This window comes from Lutra lutra, chromosome 14, assembly GCF_902655055.1.
Source record: "Lutra lutra chromosome 14, mLutLut1.2, whole genome shotgun sequence".
Taxonomy (NCBI): Eukaryota; Metazoa; Chordata; class Mammalia; order Carnivora; family Mustelidae; genus Lutra; species Lutra lutra.
In genome coordinates this window covers 34,016,847-34,036,922 of record NC_062291.1, presented here as the reverse complement: position 1 = coordinate 34,036,922, position 20,076 = coordinate 34,016,847, and the positions used below count along the sequence as shown (strand labels likewise).

The 20,076-nt window shown below is 53.3% G+C and overlaps 1 protein-coding gene across 3 annotated transcripts in view; it reads left to right on the top strand.

Annotated features, from left to right (window-relative positions):
• Window positions 1–18,762, top strand: part of SPOCK2 (SPARC (osteonectin), cwcv and kazal like domains proteoglycan 2) — a 36,983-nt gene extending 18,221 nt beyond the window's left edge. For 2 of the 3 annotated variants that reach the window (XM_047703228.1, XM_047703227.1), the window contains 4 exons: window positions 178–396; window positions 1,941–2,003; window positions 3,347–3,484; window positions 3,640–7,325. In XM_047703228.1, the coding sequence (XP_047559184.1) occupies window positions 178–396; window positions 1,941–2,003; window positions 3,347–3,484; window positions 3,640–3,785 (566 nt within the window). In that variant the 3' untranslated portion in view covers window positions 3,786–7,325. Of the gene's footprint in view, window positions 1–177; window positions 397–1,940; window positions 2,004–3,346; window positions 3,485–3,639; window positions 7,326–18,750 lie in introns of those variants that run through there. The other variant, XR_007122771.1, reaches the window with a different exon arrangement.
• The last annotated feature ends 1,314 nt before the right edge of the window (window positions 18,763–20,076 follow it).

The window sequence follows — 20,076 nt, the reverse complement described above, 5'->3', positions numbered from 1 at the left end:
AGTCCTGTGTGGAGGCAGATGAACTGCCCTTCAGCCGTTCTTGAGTTTCTCACTCCCATGGTTATGTTCTGAGCTGCCCTGACCCTGACCCTGAACAGATGGAGAGGTGGAGGGATGGGTAGACAGATGGATGGAGTGGTTTACCTTGAGCACGCCTGAACCTGGCCTTCTCCCCAGGGCTGGACAAGAGCCTGGGGGCCAGCTGCAAGGACTCCATTGGCTGGATGTTCTCCAAGCTGGACACCAGTGCTGACCTCTTCCTGGACCAGACAGAGCTGGCCGCCATCAACCTGGACAAGTATGAGGTCTGCATCCGCCCTTTCTTCAATTCCTGCGACACCTACAAGGACGGCCGGGTCTCCACTGCTGAGTGGTGCTTCTGCTTCTGGAGGGAGAGTGAGTATAGCCCCCCGCTGGTCCCCCACCCCTCACTGCACCCCCCCTCACCAGCCCCGCCCCTCCCCGGCAACCCCCCACCCCCACCCCCAGCCCACCTGCTTCCTGCCCGCTCCAGCACCTCATCTGTTGGAGCCTGGGGAAGCCAGCACTTTAAATCCGTTCCTTGGCAAGCACCTCAGTGATCCAGATTTGTGGGTCCTGAAGCATATGCATGTTGGAAAAGTAAAAACTACAAATGTAAAATTTCTAGGGCCCTTGGGGCCTTGGAGAGGGCTCCTGGGCTCTACGGCTGAAGCTATACTGGCTTCTCCATGATTCCTCTTCTGGGCATGTCTCACATTATTTACCCCAAATCTGTGCTCATCAACCTTAGAGATAGGACATTGTTTGCTAGCTTTCTATATCCTGAACCAGAGCTGGGCGTGTGCTCAGAGATCACCTCAGCCAGGTGGCCACTGTCATCAGTGGGGAAGCTGAGGTCCCTGGGGGGCAGCTGACAGGTCTGCCCGGAGGTAGGGGAGGTCCTGGTGCTCCGCGTCCAGCGTCCTGCCTGGTTCCCACCACCGGCGTGTGTTGGAGGCACTATGGTGTTCGCAGCCGAGGCCCAGCCTTCCACTGGGGCTCCACTGTATGGGGCCGGTTTGGGACCCTGGGCAAGGCACTGACTCTTCAAGTTCGGTTTCTTCATCCTGCTGTGAGGGTGACCAGAGAAAATCTGGGCGCAGAGCGTGGGTCAGTCACAAATCCATCTGCCAGCATGTGGCATCTTGGTCAATTTTAGGGACCCCGCCTGCCCCGCCTTCTGGCACTTTCACCATCCAGGCCTCTGAAGCTCATTCTGTCCATTCTGTACAGCAGCCTCCTTGGGCAGGAGGCTGGGGGCTGACCTCATTTTACCATCAGCCAGGCCTCTTGCTGGGAAGGGCTAGGGACTTCTCAAGGTGACAAGCAATTAGATTTGGCTGCAACTACATCTGGGCGGCTGCTTTTTTTTCTTATTTTTTTTTTTAAGTAGGCTACGTGCCCAACATGGGCCTTGAACTCATGACCCTGAGATCAAGCCCTGAGCTGAGACCAAGAGTTGGGCGCTTAACCGACTGAGCCACCCAGGCGCCCCTAGTTTTGAGCTTCTGTCTAACCTTCCCTCTGGTCTCATGTTTCCCCTTGGGCCTCTCCCCTGGGGAATCCACTCCGCCTCTTCTTCTGGATCCTGCATCCTTATCCCATGAGTTCCCAACATTCTCAGGGGCCCTGGGCTTCTCAGGGCACCTCAGCCCCTGCCACAGCCATGGAATGGCCTCCCCCAGTTGGAGCTTTTTTTTTTTTTTCCTCCTCTAATCTTGCAGAGCCCCTATGTCAGTTTTTGGGAACTTGGAGGGATCCATGCTCCCCACTACCACCGTGGGGCTTCCCCAAGTCAAAGCCTGGGTATTCGTGTCTTGCAAAGCCTACTGCTAGGTTGCCAAGCCTTGGGGGCCCCTCTGTGAGTCTTACCAGCACCACGGGATGGCCCCCGTCAGAGGCTGCTTCTCTCCACACAGAGCCTCCCTGCCTGGCGGAGCTGGAGCGCATCCAGATCCAAGAGGCTTCCAAGAAGAAGCCAGGTGAGGGGGCTGGCTGGACTGGGCTGGGCTTGGAGGAGGCAGGGGAGGGGTGCCCCAGGGTCTGCCGGAGGCCCAGAGGCTCCAGCCCCTGGGCCTTACAGGAGAGCTGAGCCCAGAGAAATCCCTGTCCTAGAAAAACAGGAAGGAGAACTCCCCTCCTGTTCTTATCCTCGTGGTGGGACAGGGTCTCCCAAGTAGCTCCTCCATTCTGGGACTGGAGGATGGGAAAACAGAAGGTTCCTAGAACCCTCCATTCAACTCACTCCGGCATGGGTGGCAGTGGGGGGGTACGTGCAAAACTCAGGCGAGCCCCCTCCATAGCAGATGCTCACATCTGCAAGCAAATACCCGGTGCCAACCCCAGAGGGAATAGTAGACGCAGCCCAGGTCAGGGCAAGACAGACTTGGTCCCTGGTCTCAGAAGGCACACAGGCTACTTGGGAAAACACAACACATGGGTTGACACACCAAAAAGCCAGAACTACACATGGTGGCTTGTGTAGGTATAGCGCTGAGGGAGAGCACCGTGGGTAGAAGGTAGCCTGCGCATCTGCGAAGGCCTCTTGGGGAGCTGGTGTTCCAAGGGAGACCTGAGAGGTGAGGATGAGGCCGCCCAGGGCAGGAGAAAGCTGGAGGCTCTTGGCAAACAGAAAGAAAGGGCCCATGTGGCTGGATCATGGTGGCTGAGGGGACAGAGGGCCAAGAGGCAGAGAGCAGCCTCTTGCTGCGCCCACGAGACCAGCGTGCGTGGGACCCAATGCTGGAACCACCCTACAGAGCCTTGTTGACCAGAGCCCAGGGGCCTTCGGGATGGGCGGCAGCGCTCCTCAGGAAGCCACGCTTTTCCACCCTGGGAGCCGTCCTCTTGGGTCTGTGTTCCCTGGGCACACTCCCTGGGCCTCAGGGTGCCCGTTCGGTAGTGCCTGGAATAGTTGTTTCAATGTGTGTCACCCGCCTCCCTGAAGGGGCAGAGCCTCTGTCTGGGTCGGCGCGCTCAGGAGTGTATCGGGTGGACACAGGGGTCATAGTTCCCAGGTCTGAGGGAGCGCAGGTGGGCCCTGAGGCTGAGAGGAGAAGCCTGGGCATTGCTGACCGAGGACAGCCAGATCCGAGGAGTGGCGGCAGGAGCCAGGGCTTTGAGCACGGTGAAATCAGGGAGGCAGGTTTTTCCAGCTCAGGCCGGTCGAGGCAGAAGAAATGCTACCATGCCGCCCTGGGCATCTGGGCTGCCTGCGCTCCGGTGGGGTCTGGACCCTTGCTCATGGCCCAGGCTCCGGGGACACATCTCTGAAGGGCTCACACCCCAGCGCCTGCTCTGACCCGGTGGGTCCTGCCGTGTTCAGGAATCTTCATCCCGAGCTGTGACGAGGACGGCTACTACCGGAAGACACAGTGTGAGCAGAGCAGCGGTGACTGCTGGTGTGTGGACCAGCTGGGCCTGGAGCTGACGGGCACTCGCACGCATGGCAGCCCCGACTGCGGTAAGGGCCAGGCGGCAGCACGGGCACCACCCCGGTACCCCATGACCTGCCCTGGGAGGGCTTCTGGGGGGCCTGGCTTGTGGTGGATCCTGCTGGCAGCAATTCGAGGAGGCCAGCAGGGTCCTAACCGGCCCCTCGGCTTGTTCCCCTCGCAGATGACATCGTGGGCTTCTCAGGGGACTTTGGGAGTGGCGTCGGCTGGGAGGACGAGGAGGAGAAGGAGACAGAGGAAGCAGGCGAGGAGGCTGAGGAGGAGGAGGGCGAGGCGGGCGAGGCGGACGACGGAGGCTACATCTGGTAGATGGCCTCGGGGAGCCATGGCAGGCCAGGGTGCCGATGGCCGGGGGAGACGGGCCAGCAGAGACCTGGACAGAAGCAGGCAGCTTACGCATGGATCCGGAAGATACGTTGGAAGGACGCTGGCTCCAGCAGGGACGACTGGGTGTGTGACTGTGCATGGCCCATGTGAGACCTGTATGGCTAGGACGTGTGAGTGTGTGTGAGTGTGGCATGCGCTGACAAATGTGTCCTTGGTCCACACTGCTCCAAAGACCTCCTTGTTTGCTTTCCATTTAGTGTTGGTTTCAAAGTACACATATCCACACATATCCACCCACCACAAGGTCAAAGCTGATGACATGAATGCCCCCTACCATGTCCCCCAAGCCCCCTCTGGGCCTGTCCTGACACCCTTGGGTTGCCCTGACCAGGGCTTCTTGTCTTGATTGCTATCCTTGGCTCAACCAGCGCTGCTTCCTCCTGCACTTGCCTGCTTTCTCCCACCCTTGGGTGTCTCCATTGCAGAGGGTTGGAAAGGCAGGGAGCTGCCTACTGGCTGGGGTCCTCCTGGGGCCAGTGTGGCTGGGACACGCCCACCGGCTTCTGATGATGTGGGCTGGGACACCCACAGCAGTGAGCCCTTTCCCTGCGCCGGACTCCCCAGCACTAGACTCCCAGCCCTAAACTCTGCTCTCCTAACCCAAGCCTGTGTGAGTGAGGGTGGCCGAAGCTGAGGGGCTGGGGGAGGGGCCGGAGCAGAGGGAGGAGGAAGGAAGGGTCTGCCTTTGCAGATCTGGCAGGAGCTCTCAGGAGCGGAGACTGGGTAGCCCTGAGTGCCAGACCCTTGAACAGCCTGGCCCCTTCCTGTGGGCCTCAGGTGGGGGCCTGGTCCGGACTATTCTCTTGGAGGCCGCGGGTGGGTTCCGCCTGGCCGTGTGGGGTTGCTGCACTGCCCTTGTCCCCAGGTCCACTCTGGAAGCCTGAGGATCGGGCTGCAGGTGAAGAAGCTAGGTGTCAGCCGGGGTGGGGTGGGGCGCGGTGTATGTGCAACCACCTCCTCTCCCATCCAGACCTTCCTTAAGATGGGAAGCAGCGGCGGGGAAAAGCTCCACTTCCCGTGACCTTTCTCCATCTCTCCTCCAGGGGGCAGCACAAGGCCCATTTCCGTCCCCTCCCCTGCCAGCGCTGGGACCTTCTCACTGACCCAGTGGAGGGTCCCCCGAGGCTGCTCTAGTGGAGGGGCCCGGGAATTGTGAGGTCAGAGGGGACAGGACAGGACTGCGGCCAAACATCCTGTTCTCCCAAATCTCCTAACCAGGCGGGAGCCAGGGTGGATGAGACCGAGCTCCCTGTTTTGAGTTTCTTTTTGTTTTCTTTCCTAATCTGTCCCATTCTCCCTGTTGAAGCAAATTCCTTAACACTTTGGGCAAAGAATTTCTAACCTGTACCTGGGCCTCTGCTGTCCTTCTATACGTGGTGTGTGCCGTGTGTGTTTGTGTGTGAGTCTGTGAGCGGCTGTATGTGTTTGAATGTGTGTGAGAGCCTGGGGTGTGAGGAGGGGTGCGTGTGTGGGAGCCCCTGGGGCAAGTGTCCCCAGACAGGGCTCCAGCCGTCGTCCCTTTCTGGCTTTGGCAGCATCCGCTGAGCCTGCCGGACCTTATGGAAGAAGCTCACCCCGTCTGCCTCTTTGACTGTACCCCGGAGTCAACATCTTCCCAGTCCTATGCTGGGGAAAATATTGAAACCACAGCTAGCCCCATGAGCCGCTTCTCATCCCGCAGCACAACAGCACAGGGTAGGGTGTCACGCTGTCCCAGACCCCCCAACATCCTGTCTCCTGGCCCCACACCCTTCTCTGCCCTCCCACCTCCTCCCTCTGGCCCCGGCTCAGTTCAGGGAACTGCCCTTTGCTCTCTGAGCAGCCGCGATGCTTCCTGCTCTCACTAGGAATGGAGTCTGTCTGTCTCTTCCCTCTGCCCCGGCCGAGGCTTCTGGACCTGTCGCTGGGAACGGCTGTTGAGGAGGCTGGGGAGTTCCAGGGTGGGGAGAGAGCTAGAGGAAGGGGCACCCCTCTCTCACTGTTGCCCTCCCCTACTGGGGGCACAAGCTCTCTCTGTGTCTCTGGGTCTTCTGGTTGTGCACGTTTCTTATGACCTTGTAAATATGTTGTAGAAAGAAAGCAAAAGGCGCTGAATTAGACCCTGGTGGGATTCAGGGGTCCAGCCTTGTCCTGTCTCTGAAGCCCCCACCCTGCTTTTCACCCCACTCTCTGAGACTGAGCCCCCCGCCCCCAGAGCTAGACAAAGCAACTTGTTCCCAGGGGGCTGACAGCCTCCAACTGACTTCTTGTCAGACAAGCTGCAGGCTTTCTCGTGAGCAAGTCGCAGGGTGGGCCTCCCTCGGCCCCGCGGATTCATGCCCTTGACCAAGCTGCCTGCCACCCATCTCCTCCCATGTCCTTCTGTGTGGATATCCTGTCTCCCCTGGTTTAGGCAGGCAGTGGAATTAGAGCTCTGTTGAAAAGAGCTCAGCCAAACTTGAAGAGCGGTTTCTTGCCGAGCCCCGGAGCTGTCCTTGGCCGCCGGAGGCGCCCCGGAGCTGTCCTTGGCCACAGGAGGCCTCCTCACCCACGGGGGCTAGGAGAGATGGGTGTGTCTAGGACGGGGAAGCTGGAGTTGGAGAGAACAAATGTGCCTTGAGAGACCACTCAGAGGTTCAGGGTGATGGGGAAGGAGGCAGGGCATTGGAGCTCAGGAAGGAGGAAAAGGAAGGCGAAGTTGATGAGGGCACCTTGGGACATCATGACGGTCCCTTATTGTCCCCTTGGTGCTGTGACCGCAGGTGCTCAGCGGTCACACTTCCTTCCCCACGCCACCCCACCTGGCGTTAATGGCCACCCCTGCGCCTTTCATGAGCTCTGTCTGCTTCCAACTTCACCTCTGAGTGCGTGGGGTCCCTTGGGACCCCCATGGGAACCCTCCATTTCACCAAAGCCTCACCTCAGCCCTTGGGGAGGACGAATGGCTTAGTCTGGCATGTCACGATGACACCCGGCGCCGTCATTGTGAGGCTGTGGGCAGGCGGGGGTCAAAGGGAAGAGACACCGGGGGTACAAAAGGAGACTCGAGACATCCCGGGGAAGTCGCAAGCAGAGCAAACTGCTCTACAGCCTGAAGCCTACTTAAATTGTGTGATGTGCAATAACTGAGCTTAGAGTTAAGAATTGTGTTCAAGTGCTTGGATTTCCGTCTGTATATTTCAGTGCTGAAATCGTATCTTTCAGTAATTTTAGATGTCCTTAAAAAATCGAAAAACAAAGTGTTAGACCGTGTATGTGCATTGATGGGCACTCAAGCGTCCCGTGAGTCACCCCACCCTGTCCCTTTCCCCTGTGCCCCCAAGCCCCTCACCCCCAGGCCCCCCTTCCCCTTGGGGACCCCGCCTCATGTTGTCTTTATCTGCCTATTACTCAGCCTAAGGAAACAAGTACACTCCACACATGCATAAAGGAAATCAAATGTTATTTTTAAGAAAACAGAAAATAAAAACTTTATAAACACCACCTTCTGGCGATGTTCTGATTACACTTCCCCTCAGTGTCATTTTTCACAAAAGTGACATTCCCAGATGCGCTCCCAGCTAGAGAGACGTGGTCGGCAGGCTACCCTTATGCACCTTCACATATGAGACCCCAGACAGGGTGGGGCTGGGAGGGGGGCCTGATCTGAGGGGAGAACCCGGAGCAACTTAGTAGGATTTTTGGTGTCATTGCAAATCTACGTGCAATCTATATTTGTACATATGCCAGTAAACGCGTCTATACCACAGAGCAGAGATCAAGCTCTATGTCCTGCTTTTTCCATTTAACTTACTATGTACCTTTCCCCATTATTAAAATCATTGGAAGAGATGACTTTAATAACTGCATAGCATTCCATGATATGGATGTATTTAGTGAATTTAATAATTTCCCAATTTTTGGACATTCAGACTGTTCTCAATTTCTTAGCACTCTCAACTCTAGCCCTAGAACTAGCTAACCGTGACCTTCCGCAAGTCATCTGGCGGATGGAGAGAAGAACTCACCTCACAAAGATCCCTTTTTATAACCTGTGGAAGTGATTTCTGAACAGTGAAAGCCCTGAGTGATGTCAAGTTCACTCCCCTCCCCCTTTGCCGGCTCACAGTCAGGGCAGGCTCTGCCCGTCCGGCTAGAACAGATCCTCAGAAAAGGGATCCCTACCTTCTGGGGGTGGTTTTCTGCTCCTCCATGTTTCTCCAGCCACCTCCAGGGGCCGGCTCGGGAGTCCTGGAAGGCCATGTGAGGAAGGCCATGTCTTGTTAAGGGGCTGGCCGCTCCCAGCATTCGGAATGAGAATGTGGACGGAGACAGGGACAGAGGTCTCTGGGAACTGGGTCGCATGCTGGGCTTGTGGGAACCTGTAGTTTTAGAAATAGAGGACTATACTGGGACGCCTGGGTGGCTCAGTTGGTTAGGCGGCTGCCTTCGGCTCAGGTCATGATCCCGGGGTCCTGGGATCGAGTCCCGCGTCGGGCTCCTTGCTCCTCGGGGAGCCTGCTTCTCCCTCTACCACTCTGTCTGCCTGTGCTCACTCTCTCTCTCTCTCTCTCTGACAAATAAATAAATAAAATTAAAAAAAAAAAAAAGAAATAGAGGACTATAGGCTGGGGGAGGGCTGGAGGTTGGAATAGATCCTTGGGAATGTCTTCTATCAGCCTGTCAGGGAGGTACTGTTGTTAATGCCCATTTTACAGATGAGGAAGCTAGATCTCAGAGAGTTTCGGGAGCAACCAAGGATGTACAGCTAGTGGGGGCGGGGCTGGGGTTCCTCTTGCTCCCTACCATCTGACACAAAGCAGGCTGCCACCAGTGTCCAGTGACTGCTCCTCACGTGGCTCAAAGGTGGTCAGAAAAGAAGAGTCACCTGCATGGGGTAAGTTTGGGAAGACTTCCTGGAGGAATGGGCCTTCATCTTGGCCCTCTATGTGGGTAGAAATGGACCAGGGGCTTACTCCTGGCTGCACTTCAGAATCATCTAGGGGAAGTCTAGGTTCCTAGGCCCCACCTACAAAGATTCTGGTTTCATTGTTCTGAGCAGGGGCACGGATGTCAGTATATTTTAGAAGGGTCCTAGGTGACGCCAATGTGTAGCCAGATGGCTGAGCAGACAGAAGCGCGTCCCTTGGTGAGGACAGGATATACAGGCGGCCAGGGCAGGAAAAAACCTGTGAGGAGCCAGGACAGGGCCCCCTTCTCTGAGTGGTGGCAGTGTGAGGCCTGTGGGCCGGTCAAGGCCAGAAGGGCTTGCCTGTTTTATTGATTTTATTTGACATCTTGTGAAGCCCCAAACCACGTTCAGTGGGGTACCTGCTTGGTGCCGGCTCAGTGGGGTACCTGCTGAGGGTGCCCCTGTCCATCCAATGGGAACCCTCCCAGTGAGTCTCTTCAGCCTGCAGGGAAACACAGATGTTTGTACTCCGTGATCACATCTGTTCAGGCAATGGGGCCACAGAGGCCAGGCCAGGCCCTAGTTCCTGACATCCGTCGTCACCATGACCCAGTAACCTGGTTTCCTAGGGCAGGTGGCTCAGATGGTACTGCCGGGGACAGGCCCCAGTGCCGATGGCCATTCGGGAAGCCCCCACTGCCTCCCGCTCCTCCTGGATGGGGTCTGTCCCACCATCTCCCTCCACTGTGGGCACCGCCTCATTCTGGCCCCTGTTTTTCCTTCACGTTTAGCCTCCTGGGGACAGGGACTGTGTATTTACTGCTCTCTGGTGAATAACCGGGGCCTGAGAACAAATCTAATAGAGGAAAGACAAACGGCACACGAACCCATATAGCCACGAAGGGGCAGAACCAGCTTAGCCCATCCCTCCCCCACCCCTGCCACCTGCCTCCTGGGTCCCGGGGCCAGTGGCTGGTCTCACTCCTTTGTGGGGCCTCAGAGACCAAGAACAAATGAGCGAACAAACACAGACAATTAAAACAAAACAAAACAAAACAAACAAACAACTAAGTTTAAAGCGCAATTTTTAAACATTTTCTTTTTGAGCCAAACGGATGAGGGAGAGGAGCAAAGCAGGAATGTGTCTGTTCCCATCGGTGTGCCTTTTCTGTCGTGTCTAATCCTGCCTGCGACTCTTTGAGGCAGGTGTTACAACCCAGCCTCATTTTACTGGGGAGACAGCTACGCCCCCGGGGGCCAACCTTGGTGCATGCCACAATGTCACCCCAGGCCTGGCTGAGCATCAAGGTCAGCCCCCACATTCCACTGCTGTGCACCTGGCAATACCCCACAGGGAGATAATGAGTTCTGCAGGGAGCCCTGCGTCTTCCAAGAAAAGTCCTGGGTGAATATGGGCGTCAGCTTGAGTGTCAGGGACGAAGTCCAGAAGGATGCTTGGTTGTTGCCTGGCTCTGCCTCCCAGCACCTGCCTTTGAGCCTCAGTTTCCCCATCTGTAAGATGACTTGGTCGCCCAGTTTCATGATTCTGCGGAAGAATGCAAAGGTATGAATCCGGAAATCAGTTTCTGTAAAGTTCAGGGTTATCCTTCTCTCTCTGGAACATTCCACAGTTGATCTAATTAACCTCAAGGGCTCACACATTTGCAAAGCAGAATTAACTATGCCTTAAAAAGAAAGCTGGAGGGACGCCTGGGTGGCTCAGTTGGTTGGACGACTGCCTTCGGCTCAGGGCATGATCCTGGGAGTCCCGGGATCGAGTCCCGCAAAGGGCTCCCAGCTCCATGGGGAGTCTGCTTCTCTCTCTGACCTTCTCCTCGCTCATGCTCTCTCTCACTGCCTCTCTCTCAAATAAATAAAATCTTTAAAAAAAAAAAAGCTGGAGATGGAATATAAGTAACAGCAGCCGTCTTTTTGGAGGCTCAAATGACTGTTTCTCTTGGTGATATTTGGGGGTGCCTGATGTCCAGGCGGGAGGATGCTGCTTGGAATTTTTGGAGGCCGTGGCCAGACTCTGGGGCGTGGCACTCACTCTAGTTGGGGAAACAGGCCGGCAAAGACAAGAACTGTTCCCCTTTGGCCTGAGCATGGGACAGCCCAGGAGACCGAGGCCAGGGTTCCGTCTCTGACACTGCCCCAGCAGGTGGCTGGTGCAGACCTTGACCTCAGGCCCGCCTGGGCCAGAGCCTCCACACACGTGATTTCATCTGAGCCTAGGACATCCCTCATCATCTCATAGGTGATGAAACCAGTCACACAACCGTCTCTGACAAGTCCTCTCACTGTCCCCACCCCCAGCAACTACGGATGGTGTGGCTGGGGCACAGGCAGCAGAGGGCACATGGCCGAGTGAGTGGACAAGTTGGGGCCACCTGGCACCCCCCACCATGCTCTAGGCTGCCACCTGATATGACTCTGTGCAACTTCTCTAGAAGGCTGGGCAGCCGCAACGCCTCTCCTTCTGAGAGGCTTGGCTTCTAGAGAAGATGACACTGATCCAAGGAGTCAGTCTCCTGCTCCCTCCTCCCATCCCTTCCTGATTCTTGCCTTGTGCGACGAGAAGATGGGTGGTTTCCTTCCAGACTTCCCTGAACATTTGCTTCCCTGCCCCGTGGGGGGGGGAGACTGCTCCCTGCACTGAATCCTCTTGAACACATTTACAGTCAATGACATACGCCAGCGGAAACTCCACCCCAAGCAGGGCAGCCTTCCCTCCACCTCACCCCTGGCCTCCCCACTAACCCGAACCCGTGCCAGGCAGCCAGCCCCAGCCAGCCCCTCCAACATTTACTTTGCCTTGGGGGGGTGGTGTGGGGAGAGCCCAGGGCCCGGCAGTATCTACGTGAGCATCTGCTTAACAAAGTATATCTCCCCAAGGACCCCCAGAACCAGCTAGGAGGGGCCCCTCATCAGCCGAGGCAAGGCTGCCGGGCCGGGGCGGACGGCTCTTCCTGTTCACTCTCAGACCAGCTGAGGTCCTGTGTCTCAGCAGTGGGCAGACACCCAGAAAGGTGCTGGGCTCCTTCCTTGCTGTTGCTTGCTACCTGCTGCCTGGCAGGGTTGGGACTCCATCTGACTGGGTCTCTGGTTTTGCTCCTTTTCTGTTTGCTGCACCCACACAGCAGGCTCCAGAGCTCCCCTTGCTCAGGATTCAGGTGGCCGCACCAAATTTGAGTTTCTCCAACTCTGAAAATCCTGGAATCCTCAATCCTGGGGATGTTGGAGCTCATCTGGTCTACTCCTTCCCCATCCTTGGCCCATGGAGATGGGAAGTTCCACACAGCTGAATTTATGGTGCCCTCGTTGTATGCATGGCTCACTGTTCATCAGAGCCTGGAGTGGGTGGTGGTGGAAGGAAGAAAGGAAGAGAAATAAGATCCAGCCTGCCTCAGGGACCCCACAGAACCACCGAGAAGACAGGCTTGTGCCCAAGAACACAGTCTGGATACGATTCTTGCAGTGTAGGAAGGTGCCTTTCCAGGGTGGCAAACTCAGTGTGAGAGGGTGTCAGGGCCTGAGGACTGGGCTCTGTGACCCCGTGGCAGGGATGTACCTTGTGCAATGGGGCCACCCCTGCTCGGATCTGGGTGTGTGATGACTGGGACTCAGGAAGAGGTTCAGATGAAGGCTGGAGAGGAAGTTGGGGGTCAACGTAGCAGGGTTTTGCCCTTTCGATATTGTTCCTGACTTTCCCACATCAAATGCCACGTTCTTTGGCAACTGGGCAGAACAGAGTTAGCACAGCAGGCCAGAGACTGCCATCCTTGGAGAGGCATGCTCACAAGCCTGGCCCTTGGCTTGCATTTGGGAACTTGGATTTCAAGAGCGCTGTTGTGATTTTCCGAGAAGAAGGGCTCACGATGCCTAAATCTTTTGTGCAAACAGTACGGCTTATGCTGCAGCCTTGCTCTCCTTTGGGGAGTCTGGAATTTTGGTGCGTGTAGGCAGAGGGCAACTGTGTGACCAGCCCCCAGTAAACACCCTGGGCACTGGGGCTCTAATGAGTGTCTCTAGCAGAAAATGTTGCACGTGCGCTGTCATAACACATTGCTGGAGGAGATTAGCATGTCCTGTGTGACTCTCTGGGATGAGGACTCTTGGAAGCTTCTGCTTGGTTTCCTCCAGTCTTTACCCTGCACCGACTTTGCTCTCCATCCTCGCACTGTCACAGGTCTTAGCCGTGAGTGTGGCTCACTATGGGCTGCTGGGAGTCCTAAGAAATCATCCAAACCAGGATGCCTCTCCCCGCTGGCTGGAGGGCAGACACGGAATCTCCATCTTGTCCGTGAGGCACCCATGAGGGAGGGGCCTAACCACCCCCGCCCCACTGCTGCCGCCCCTGGAGTCACATTCCAGCCTGGGACTGCCGGGCCTGACCGTTATGGAAAGAGATGTAACTGTTTGTTTGGTTTAAGCCACTGTTATTTTTGGTCTCTGATACAAAAGCCAAACCTATATCCTAATTCTGAGGATTTTAAGCTTTTTTGCCATGACCATAGAAAGGCATACATTTATTTTGTGGTGTGTGTGTGTGTGTGTGTGTGTGAGAGAGAGAGAGAGAGAGAGAGAGAGAGACTAGAACAAGACTTTGTGAAGCAGTACAAACCCATACTCTTCACTCTGCATTCTCATATTTTAAATCTGTTTCATTTCTTTTAAAATGCTGTGTGTGTGTTCACTAAATTGTGACTGAAAGTCTGAAAAAACACCATCTTGACAGTTGTCCACACTGACCTGCTCCCCTTAGCATCCAGCTTTCCTGTTTCTCTGCCCCCCTCCACCCCCCACTTCCAGCATGGCCTGCCTCACACCACTCTTTTTTCCCTCTTCCAAACGGTCATCCACTCACCAAAGATTTATGGAGTGTCCACATTGGGCCAGAAAATGCTCCAGTGTTGTCCTTGTAAAAGTGGCAAGGAGCTGGGAGAGGGAGAGACGAATCAGACTGCAGTGATCTGGGGAGGCTTCCTGGTGGAGGTGGCACTTCCACCAGACCTTCAAGGACTGGCCCTAGCTTCACTGCAGCCTCAGGTTCAGCTTCTCCCAGCTTCGCAGTCCCGAGGCCCTAGCCACACTGGTCTTCCTTCCATGCCTGAGAAGAGCCTAAATCTTTCCCACTTTGGGACCCCCACATTCTGTTCACTCTTTCTGGAAGGCTCTTCTCCTGCCTCACTCTTGTTCCCCCTTTCTTCACACCACGAAATCCCCAGCAGGGATCATCTGGGCTCACGCCTATCTCTAGTCAGTGGCAGTCAGTAAGTGTCTGTGGAATGAGTGAATTCCAACTCCACACAGTTCACCTGTCACTTGAACACCTGTAGCCTCTGACCTTGTCTTCTAACCCCCTCCCTTCCAGCACTCCTGGTCCATCGTTGTCAGAGCTGCCACAGAAAGAGGTAAAACCCCCAGCAGCTCCTGATTAGCCACTGGGTAAAAGTAAAGTTCTCTTTGGCTCTTTGGAAACCTGGGGATTTAGACCCCATACTCCTCACCAGCATCTTCTTTTTCTCCTTCCTCCCCCTCTCCTGTGCCTCAGAGCCTTACAGTGAGCTCTACTCCAGCCTGAAAATGTTCCCTGTTCTTCTTTACCTGGCAAACCCCTATGCATCCTTCAAAACCCAGATCAAACATCATGTCTCCCTCCCACCTCCTCAGGCAGAAAGGACCAAGTCACCTCTGTTCCTCAGTGGCCCTGAGAAGGTCTGTATCTTGGCCTAGGACCATGGGGGTGCATCTCGTGGCTAATGCCCTGGGTTTTCCCCCTTCTGATTTCCTTGAGGGCACAAATCATTTCTTGTCACAGCTGTATCCTGAGTCCTGGGCCTGGCACACATCAGATAACCAGGAAGTATATGTGAAATAAATGAATGGAGAGATGAATTATCGTGTCCCGGTCCAGCCTTGACATCACCCTTGTCCACAAAAGTTATCTTCACTCCTGGTGCTACTTATCACCATCAGAGACTCACTTCTCTTTGGTTGCTTGAACAATTTTACCCTTTCCTGTGGAACCTTTCTGCAAATTGATTCCAAGCCAACATATCCCAACTGTTTCTTGTTGGAAACCAGATTGTCAACATTTTATATGAATTGCTGAAAACTTTATATTTAGTTAATAGAAACAAGTTTTGGGTAATTTTGTTAATGTAGTAAATTTGGTGCATTCTTCTAAGGCGTACTGAGTTTTTGGCAAACTGGCCTACTTTCTGCCTCCTAAACTTCTCTCCCAGCTCATATTTCTATTTCGAAAGGAGCCCTAAACCAAAGGATTGGATCTCTAAGTGCACAAATGCGTGTGTCTTCGGAGGCAGAAATATCGGAGAGGCTCCCAGTCCTTGTCTGTATTTCACTAGGGTCCACACCCCTGTGCCTTTTCGCTTTCTCTCTAATAGCACCAGCGCTCACGGGCTTACCAGAAAGCACACGGCGGGCGGGGGGGGGGGGGGACCCTCTGAAAGGCAATGGGGGCTGCCGCTCTGCATAGGCACCATTCTCCTTTGTTCTCATTGGTTGCTTCGTCACCCTCCTTTGCTCTCATTGGTTGCTTGGTCACCAGGGGGAGGGTTTGGGAGACAGGACCGGATACCAGGACTGTTTGATCGCAAGAGACGGAGACCCAACCCAGACTAACTTAGAGAAGGAATTTTTTGGCCCTCATGACGGAGTAGATATCGGGACAGCTCTTGGAAATTGAGGCACAAGTGTAGGAGCCAGGGCCTCGGCATAGCAACTATGAGGTTAATGCTCCCGGGACTCTGGCCATCTGTTATCTCGACTTTACTCTTTCTTTTCGCCTGCTGGCCTCGTTCTCTCTGGCCCCTGATGGGCATGCTCCATGTGGCAGGAAGCATGCTGCTCCAGCAGACAGAGAGAGAGAGAGAGAGCGAGAGCTGCTGGCTCCCAAGTCTGTATCAGTTCTAGAAAAGGACTCCTACTGGATCCATTACTGCCGCAGGTGGCTGGGGTGCTCTGATTGGCCAGGCCTGGATCACATGATCGCCTTGTCCCAGGCCCATGGGGGTGTGATCAGAAGAAGTGACTCTGCTTAGCAAATAACCATTCATAGAAGGGGCGAATGAACATTTCTGTGCATGGCCTTCTGCTGCCTTGTCATCTGGAACATGTGCCCCTGAACTTGTTTCTCCTTGTTTCCGTCATTTTCACCCTTCAAGGCCAGTTCAAGTGCTGCCACTTCCATGAAGCCTCCCCGATCCCACAGGTGGCAGGGATTCGTTTCTTCTGCCTTTATTTCCCCTCGACCCTTATACACTGTGTCCTGATTTTGTGTTATTTGTATTATTGGTTTAGCAGAAAGAAGTTCCCAACAACTAGCCCATCACACAGATGGGATGTGGTCAGCTCTCCATCCTGGAGCTTTAGAGCACAGGCCTGTTTGGGGGGACACTGGACAAAGGTAAGTACTTGGGGGGGGGGTTGGCATATCAGTCTCCGAGGGTTGCCGTAACAACTTACTACAAACTGGGTAGCTTAAAGCAACAGAAGTGTACTCTCCCACAGTCTTGGACACCAGAAGTTCAAAATGAAAGTGTCAGCGGGGTTAGTTACTTCCAGAGGCTCAGAGAACCCAGCCGATGCCTCTCTCCTAGCTTCACTCCAACTCCTGGAGTGGCTGCTAGCCCAGCTGCTAGCCCAGCTTCCCTCCAATCTCTGCCTCTGCCTTCACGTGGAATCATCCTCTGGGTCTCTCTGTGTCCTCTCTTCCTCTTAGAAGGACACCCGTCATTACTTTAGGGCCCACTCTAAATCCAGAATGATTTTATCTCAAGATCCCTAACTCATGACATTGCAAAGAGCCTATTTCCAAATATGGTCACTTGCTGAGGTCCTGAATGTTTGGGAGACACTACTCAACACACTACAGGGATCCTGTGTAGGACAAACTGGGCAAAAACCAAAGTGGCTGCGGCAGAAGCTGGGCAGGTAACTGGAGAGCACCGGCCGCAGCCCCAGGCGTTGGTAGAACCAGTTTGCAAAAGAAGCCGGAGATCTGGGTTTTTATGTAAAATATCCAGATTTTTAAGCGCTGGCAATATATTCAAAACATTTTTAAGCCTTGTGACCCGTGCATTTCTACACTGATAGACAGCGTGTCTATAAGTCAGATTCCGTCTTTGCAGGGCTCGTTTGTGACTCCTGGGGGAAACTCAAGCCTGGCTCCCGTGAGCTAGCTCAGAAAACGGCCTCTTGCACTTCTTGCATCAGCCACCAGATGGCGCGCCAGTCATTGCGTTCGGCCGGCCTCTTTCAACCAGGCCTGGGAGCCGGCCAGGGGCTGAAATGCAGCAATGGGGGCTTTACAAAGTGGAGGAGGGAGGGAGACGTGAGGTTGAGGGAGGAGAGCGAGATTAAGCTAACTGCCAGAGTTCACTGCATTTCATTTTTTAAAAATGTATTTTTAAAATTTAAATTCAATTAATATGTAATGTATTATTAGTTTCAGAGGTAGAGGTCAGTGATTCATCAGTTTTATGTAACAACCAGTGCCCACTACATCACGTGCCCTCCTTAATGCCCATCACCCAGTTACCCCATCTCTTCACCCTCCTCCCCTCCAATAACCCTGTTTGTTTCCTATGATTAAGAGTCTCTTATGGTTTGTCTCTCTGATTTTGTCTTGTTTTATTTTTTCCTCTCTTCCCCTATGATCCTCTGTTTTGTTCCTTAAGTTCCACATATGGCCGAGATCATATGGTAATTGCCTTTCTCTAATCGGCTTCACTTAGCATAACATCCTCTAGTTCCATCCATGTCATTGCAAATGGCAAGATTTTTTGATGACTGCATAATATTCCTGTGTGTGTGTGTGTGTGTGTGTGTGTGTGTGTGTGTATCTTCCATCTTCTTTATCCATTCATCTGTTGATGCACATCTGGGCTCTTTCCATAGTTTGGCTACTGGAGTTCCCTACATTTTCAAACATACTCTCCCATGACTGTATCAATCTTTAATGCCTGCTGTCTCTTGCTTGTCAGTGATATTGTTCTCTGGGAAGATGAAACAAGTTCAAAGGAAGCAAAGATATACTTGAGGAAGAAGAGAGGAACAGCCAATAGTACATGTCCTACAGCTGTTCTTTATTCTAAATAAACCAATTAACTTAAAAAAATTGACACATTCACATGGCAAAAAAATCCTAAACCATACCAAATATTCCTGCTCTCACGCCAACCCCTGCTGTCTCTCTGTTAACACTTTCTCATTGCTTCCAGAGCTCTGAATTCAGGTGTGAGGATTACTTCTGTGGTTGCACATATATAATACACTTTTCTCGAAAGGAAAATTCTGCGTTGTTGACACAATAGAATTAAGTATATCAGTCCAGACGGTTATTGACTTGTCTATAATTATGACCCTGATAATCCTTATAAAAATCACCAGGTGAGTGTATAACAGTTATGGGGAGGAGAAATTTCCAGGAATTTAATTATGCCAAATCAGAGTTTGACTTTCAGATGCAATACTTAAGGATAGATTTCCAATATTTAATACAGTTTTGCTTTTTATTATGGAAATGTTCAAATATTCACAAAAATGGAAGGAATGGTACAATGAACCTCCACACTTGAACAATTAGCGACTCATGACTGATCTTCCCCCCTACCCCTACCCCCAGATGTACTTTTTGTTTGTTTGCTCCAGAATTATAAAGCAAATCTGAAACATTGTGTCATTCCATCCAAAAACACTTTAGAACTACACCGTTCTTTCATTTTGTTCTTGTTTCTGTTGTTCTTTTCTTTTCTTTTTTGGATTTTATTTATTTTATTTATTTGACAGAGAGATAGAGAGAGCCAGAGAGCAGAAGAAGAGGGAATGGCAGAGGGAGAGGGATAAGCAGGTTCCACACAGAGCAGGGAGCCTGATGCGGGGCTCAATTCCAGGACCCTGGGATCATGACCTGAGCTAAAGGCAGATGCTTAACCATCTGAGCCACCCAGGTGTCCCTCTGTTGTTCTTTTTCTTCACAAGATAACTCAGGGCCAGTTGGCTCAAGACCAATCACCATCCAACTCAGGCCCATGACAGCCCCCCTTGACTCCATCCCTAAGACTCAACTGTCCTAATGCAGAACCCCATACATTTTTTCATCATACCCACCCCACCTCTCCAGAGAACTTACTACCCTTTATAAGGCCAAAAACTCCCACTTAACTTTCTTCTCTGGACACTAGCCATTAGTAACTGCCCACATTTTTTTTGCTTTGGTTGCTAGAAAATGTATGGCCAAAGCTGTGGTTCCCTGTGATGAGTGTATAGATCGGGCTGGTAGAAAAACAAAGGAGAAAAAAAATCAGTTACATCTCTATTAACCAGGGATAAGGAAACTGGCTTCTGTGGGATAGCCTCCCACACTACCCACAAACATGAAAGTGGGACTTCGTCACTAACCTACAGTTTATCTACAACAGAAGTATCTCATCATGACATTACATACGCTTCTGTAGGACAGTGACTCTTCCTTTCTTGGGGGTCCTAAGTCATTTCAAGAAGCTCATGAAGGGGACGCTTGGGTGGCTCAGTGTCCAGGGTGGCCCTGAGTCTTCGGCTCAGGGTCCTGGGGTCGAGCCCCGCCTTGGGCTCCCTGCTCCGCGGGAAGTCTGCCTCTCCCTCTCCCACTCTCCCTGCTTGTGTTCCCTCTCACTGTGTCTCTCTCTGTCAAATAAATAAAATCTAAAAAAAAAAAAAAAAAAGCTCATGAGACTTCCAGTCCCTTTCCTAAAAAAATACCATTGGGCATATACTTAGGAATTTGCCATTAGATTCTATAAATAAATAAACTATTTATAAGTAAATTAGGTTCTATAGCTATACTTTTTAACTTTTATGGCCACGTCCCGTGCAGCTGTGCGGCTTATTATAATTTATTTAACTAACGCCCTGCTGTCCGATGTGGAGGTGTCTCTCATGTTCCTCTGCTCTAAACTACTCTGAAACTCTCCGTAGCGAAAGAGCTAGGAGCGGCTTGCCAGTCCTAATGTGCTGGTTGCAGCTTAGCCATCATTGTGGCTATTTTATACCCTCTCCGGGGGAAGGCTGGGCCCGTGTCAACACGCGCGGTGTCTGCAGAGGAAGAAATCCGTGAGTTGGAAGCGCTTCCCGCCGTGGTGCAGGGGGGTGGGAGGTGGGGGATCCTGGCCCAGCCTAGCTCTGCTCCCAGTGCAGAGAGGGCCATGTGGAGGGGAGGCACGGGTGTCGTTGCCAGGCAGCAGGGTGTCAAGGAGCCCTGAGCCGCCTGGCCTGCAGAGAGCTGTGATTTGTCACCAGCGGTGGAGGAAGAACAGGGGCTGTGTGTTCCCTCCTGGA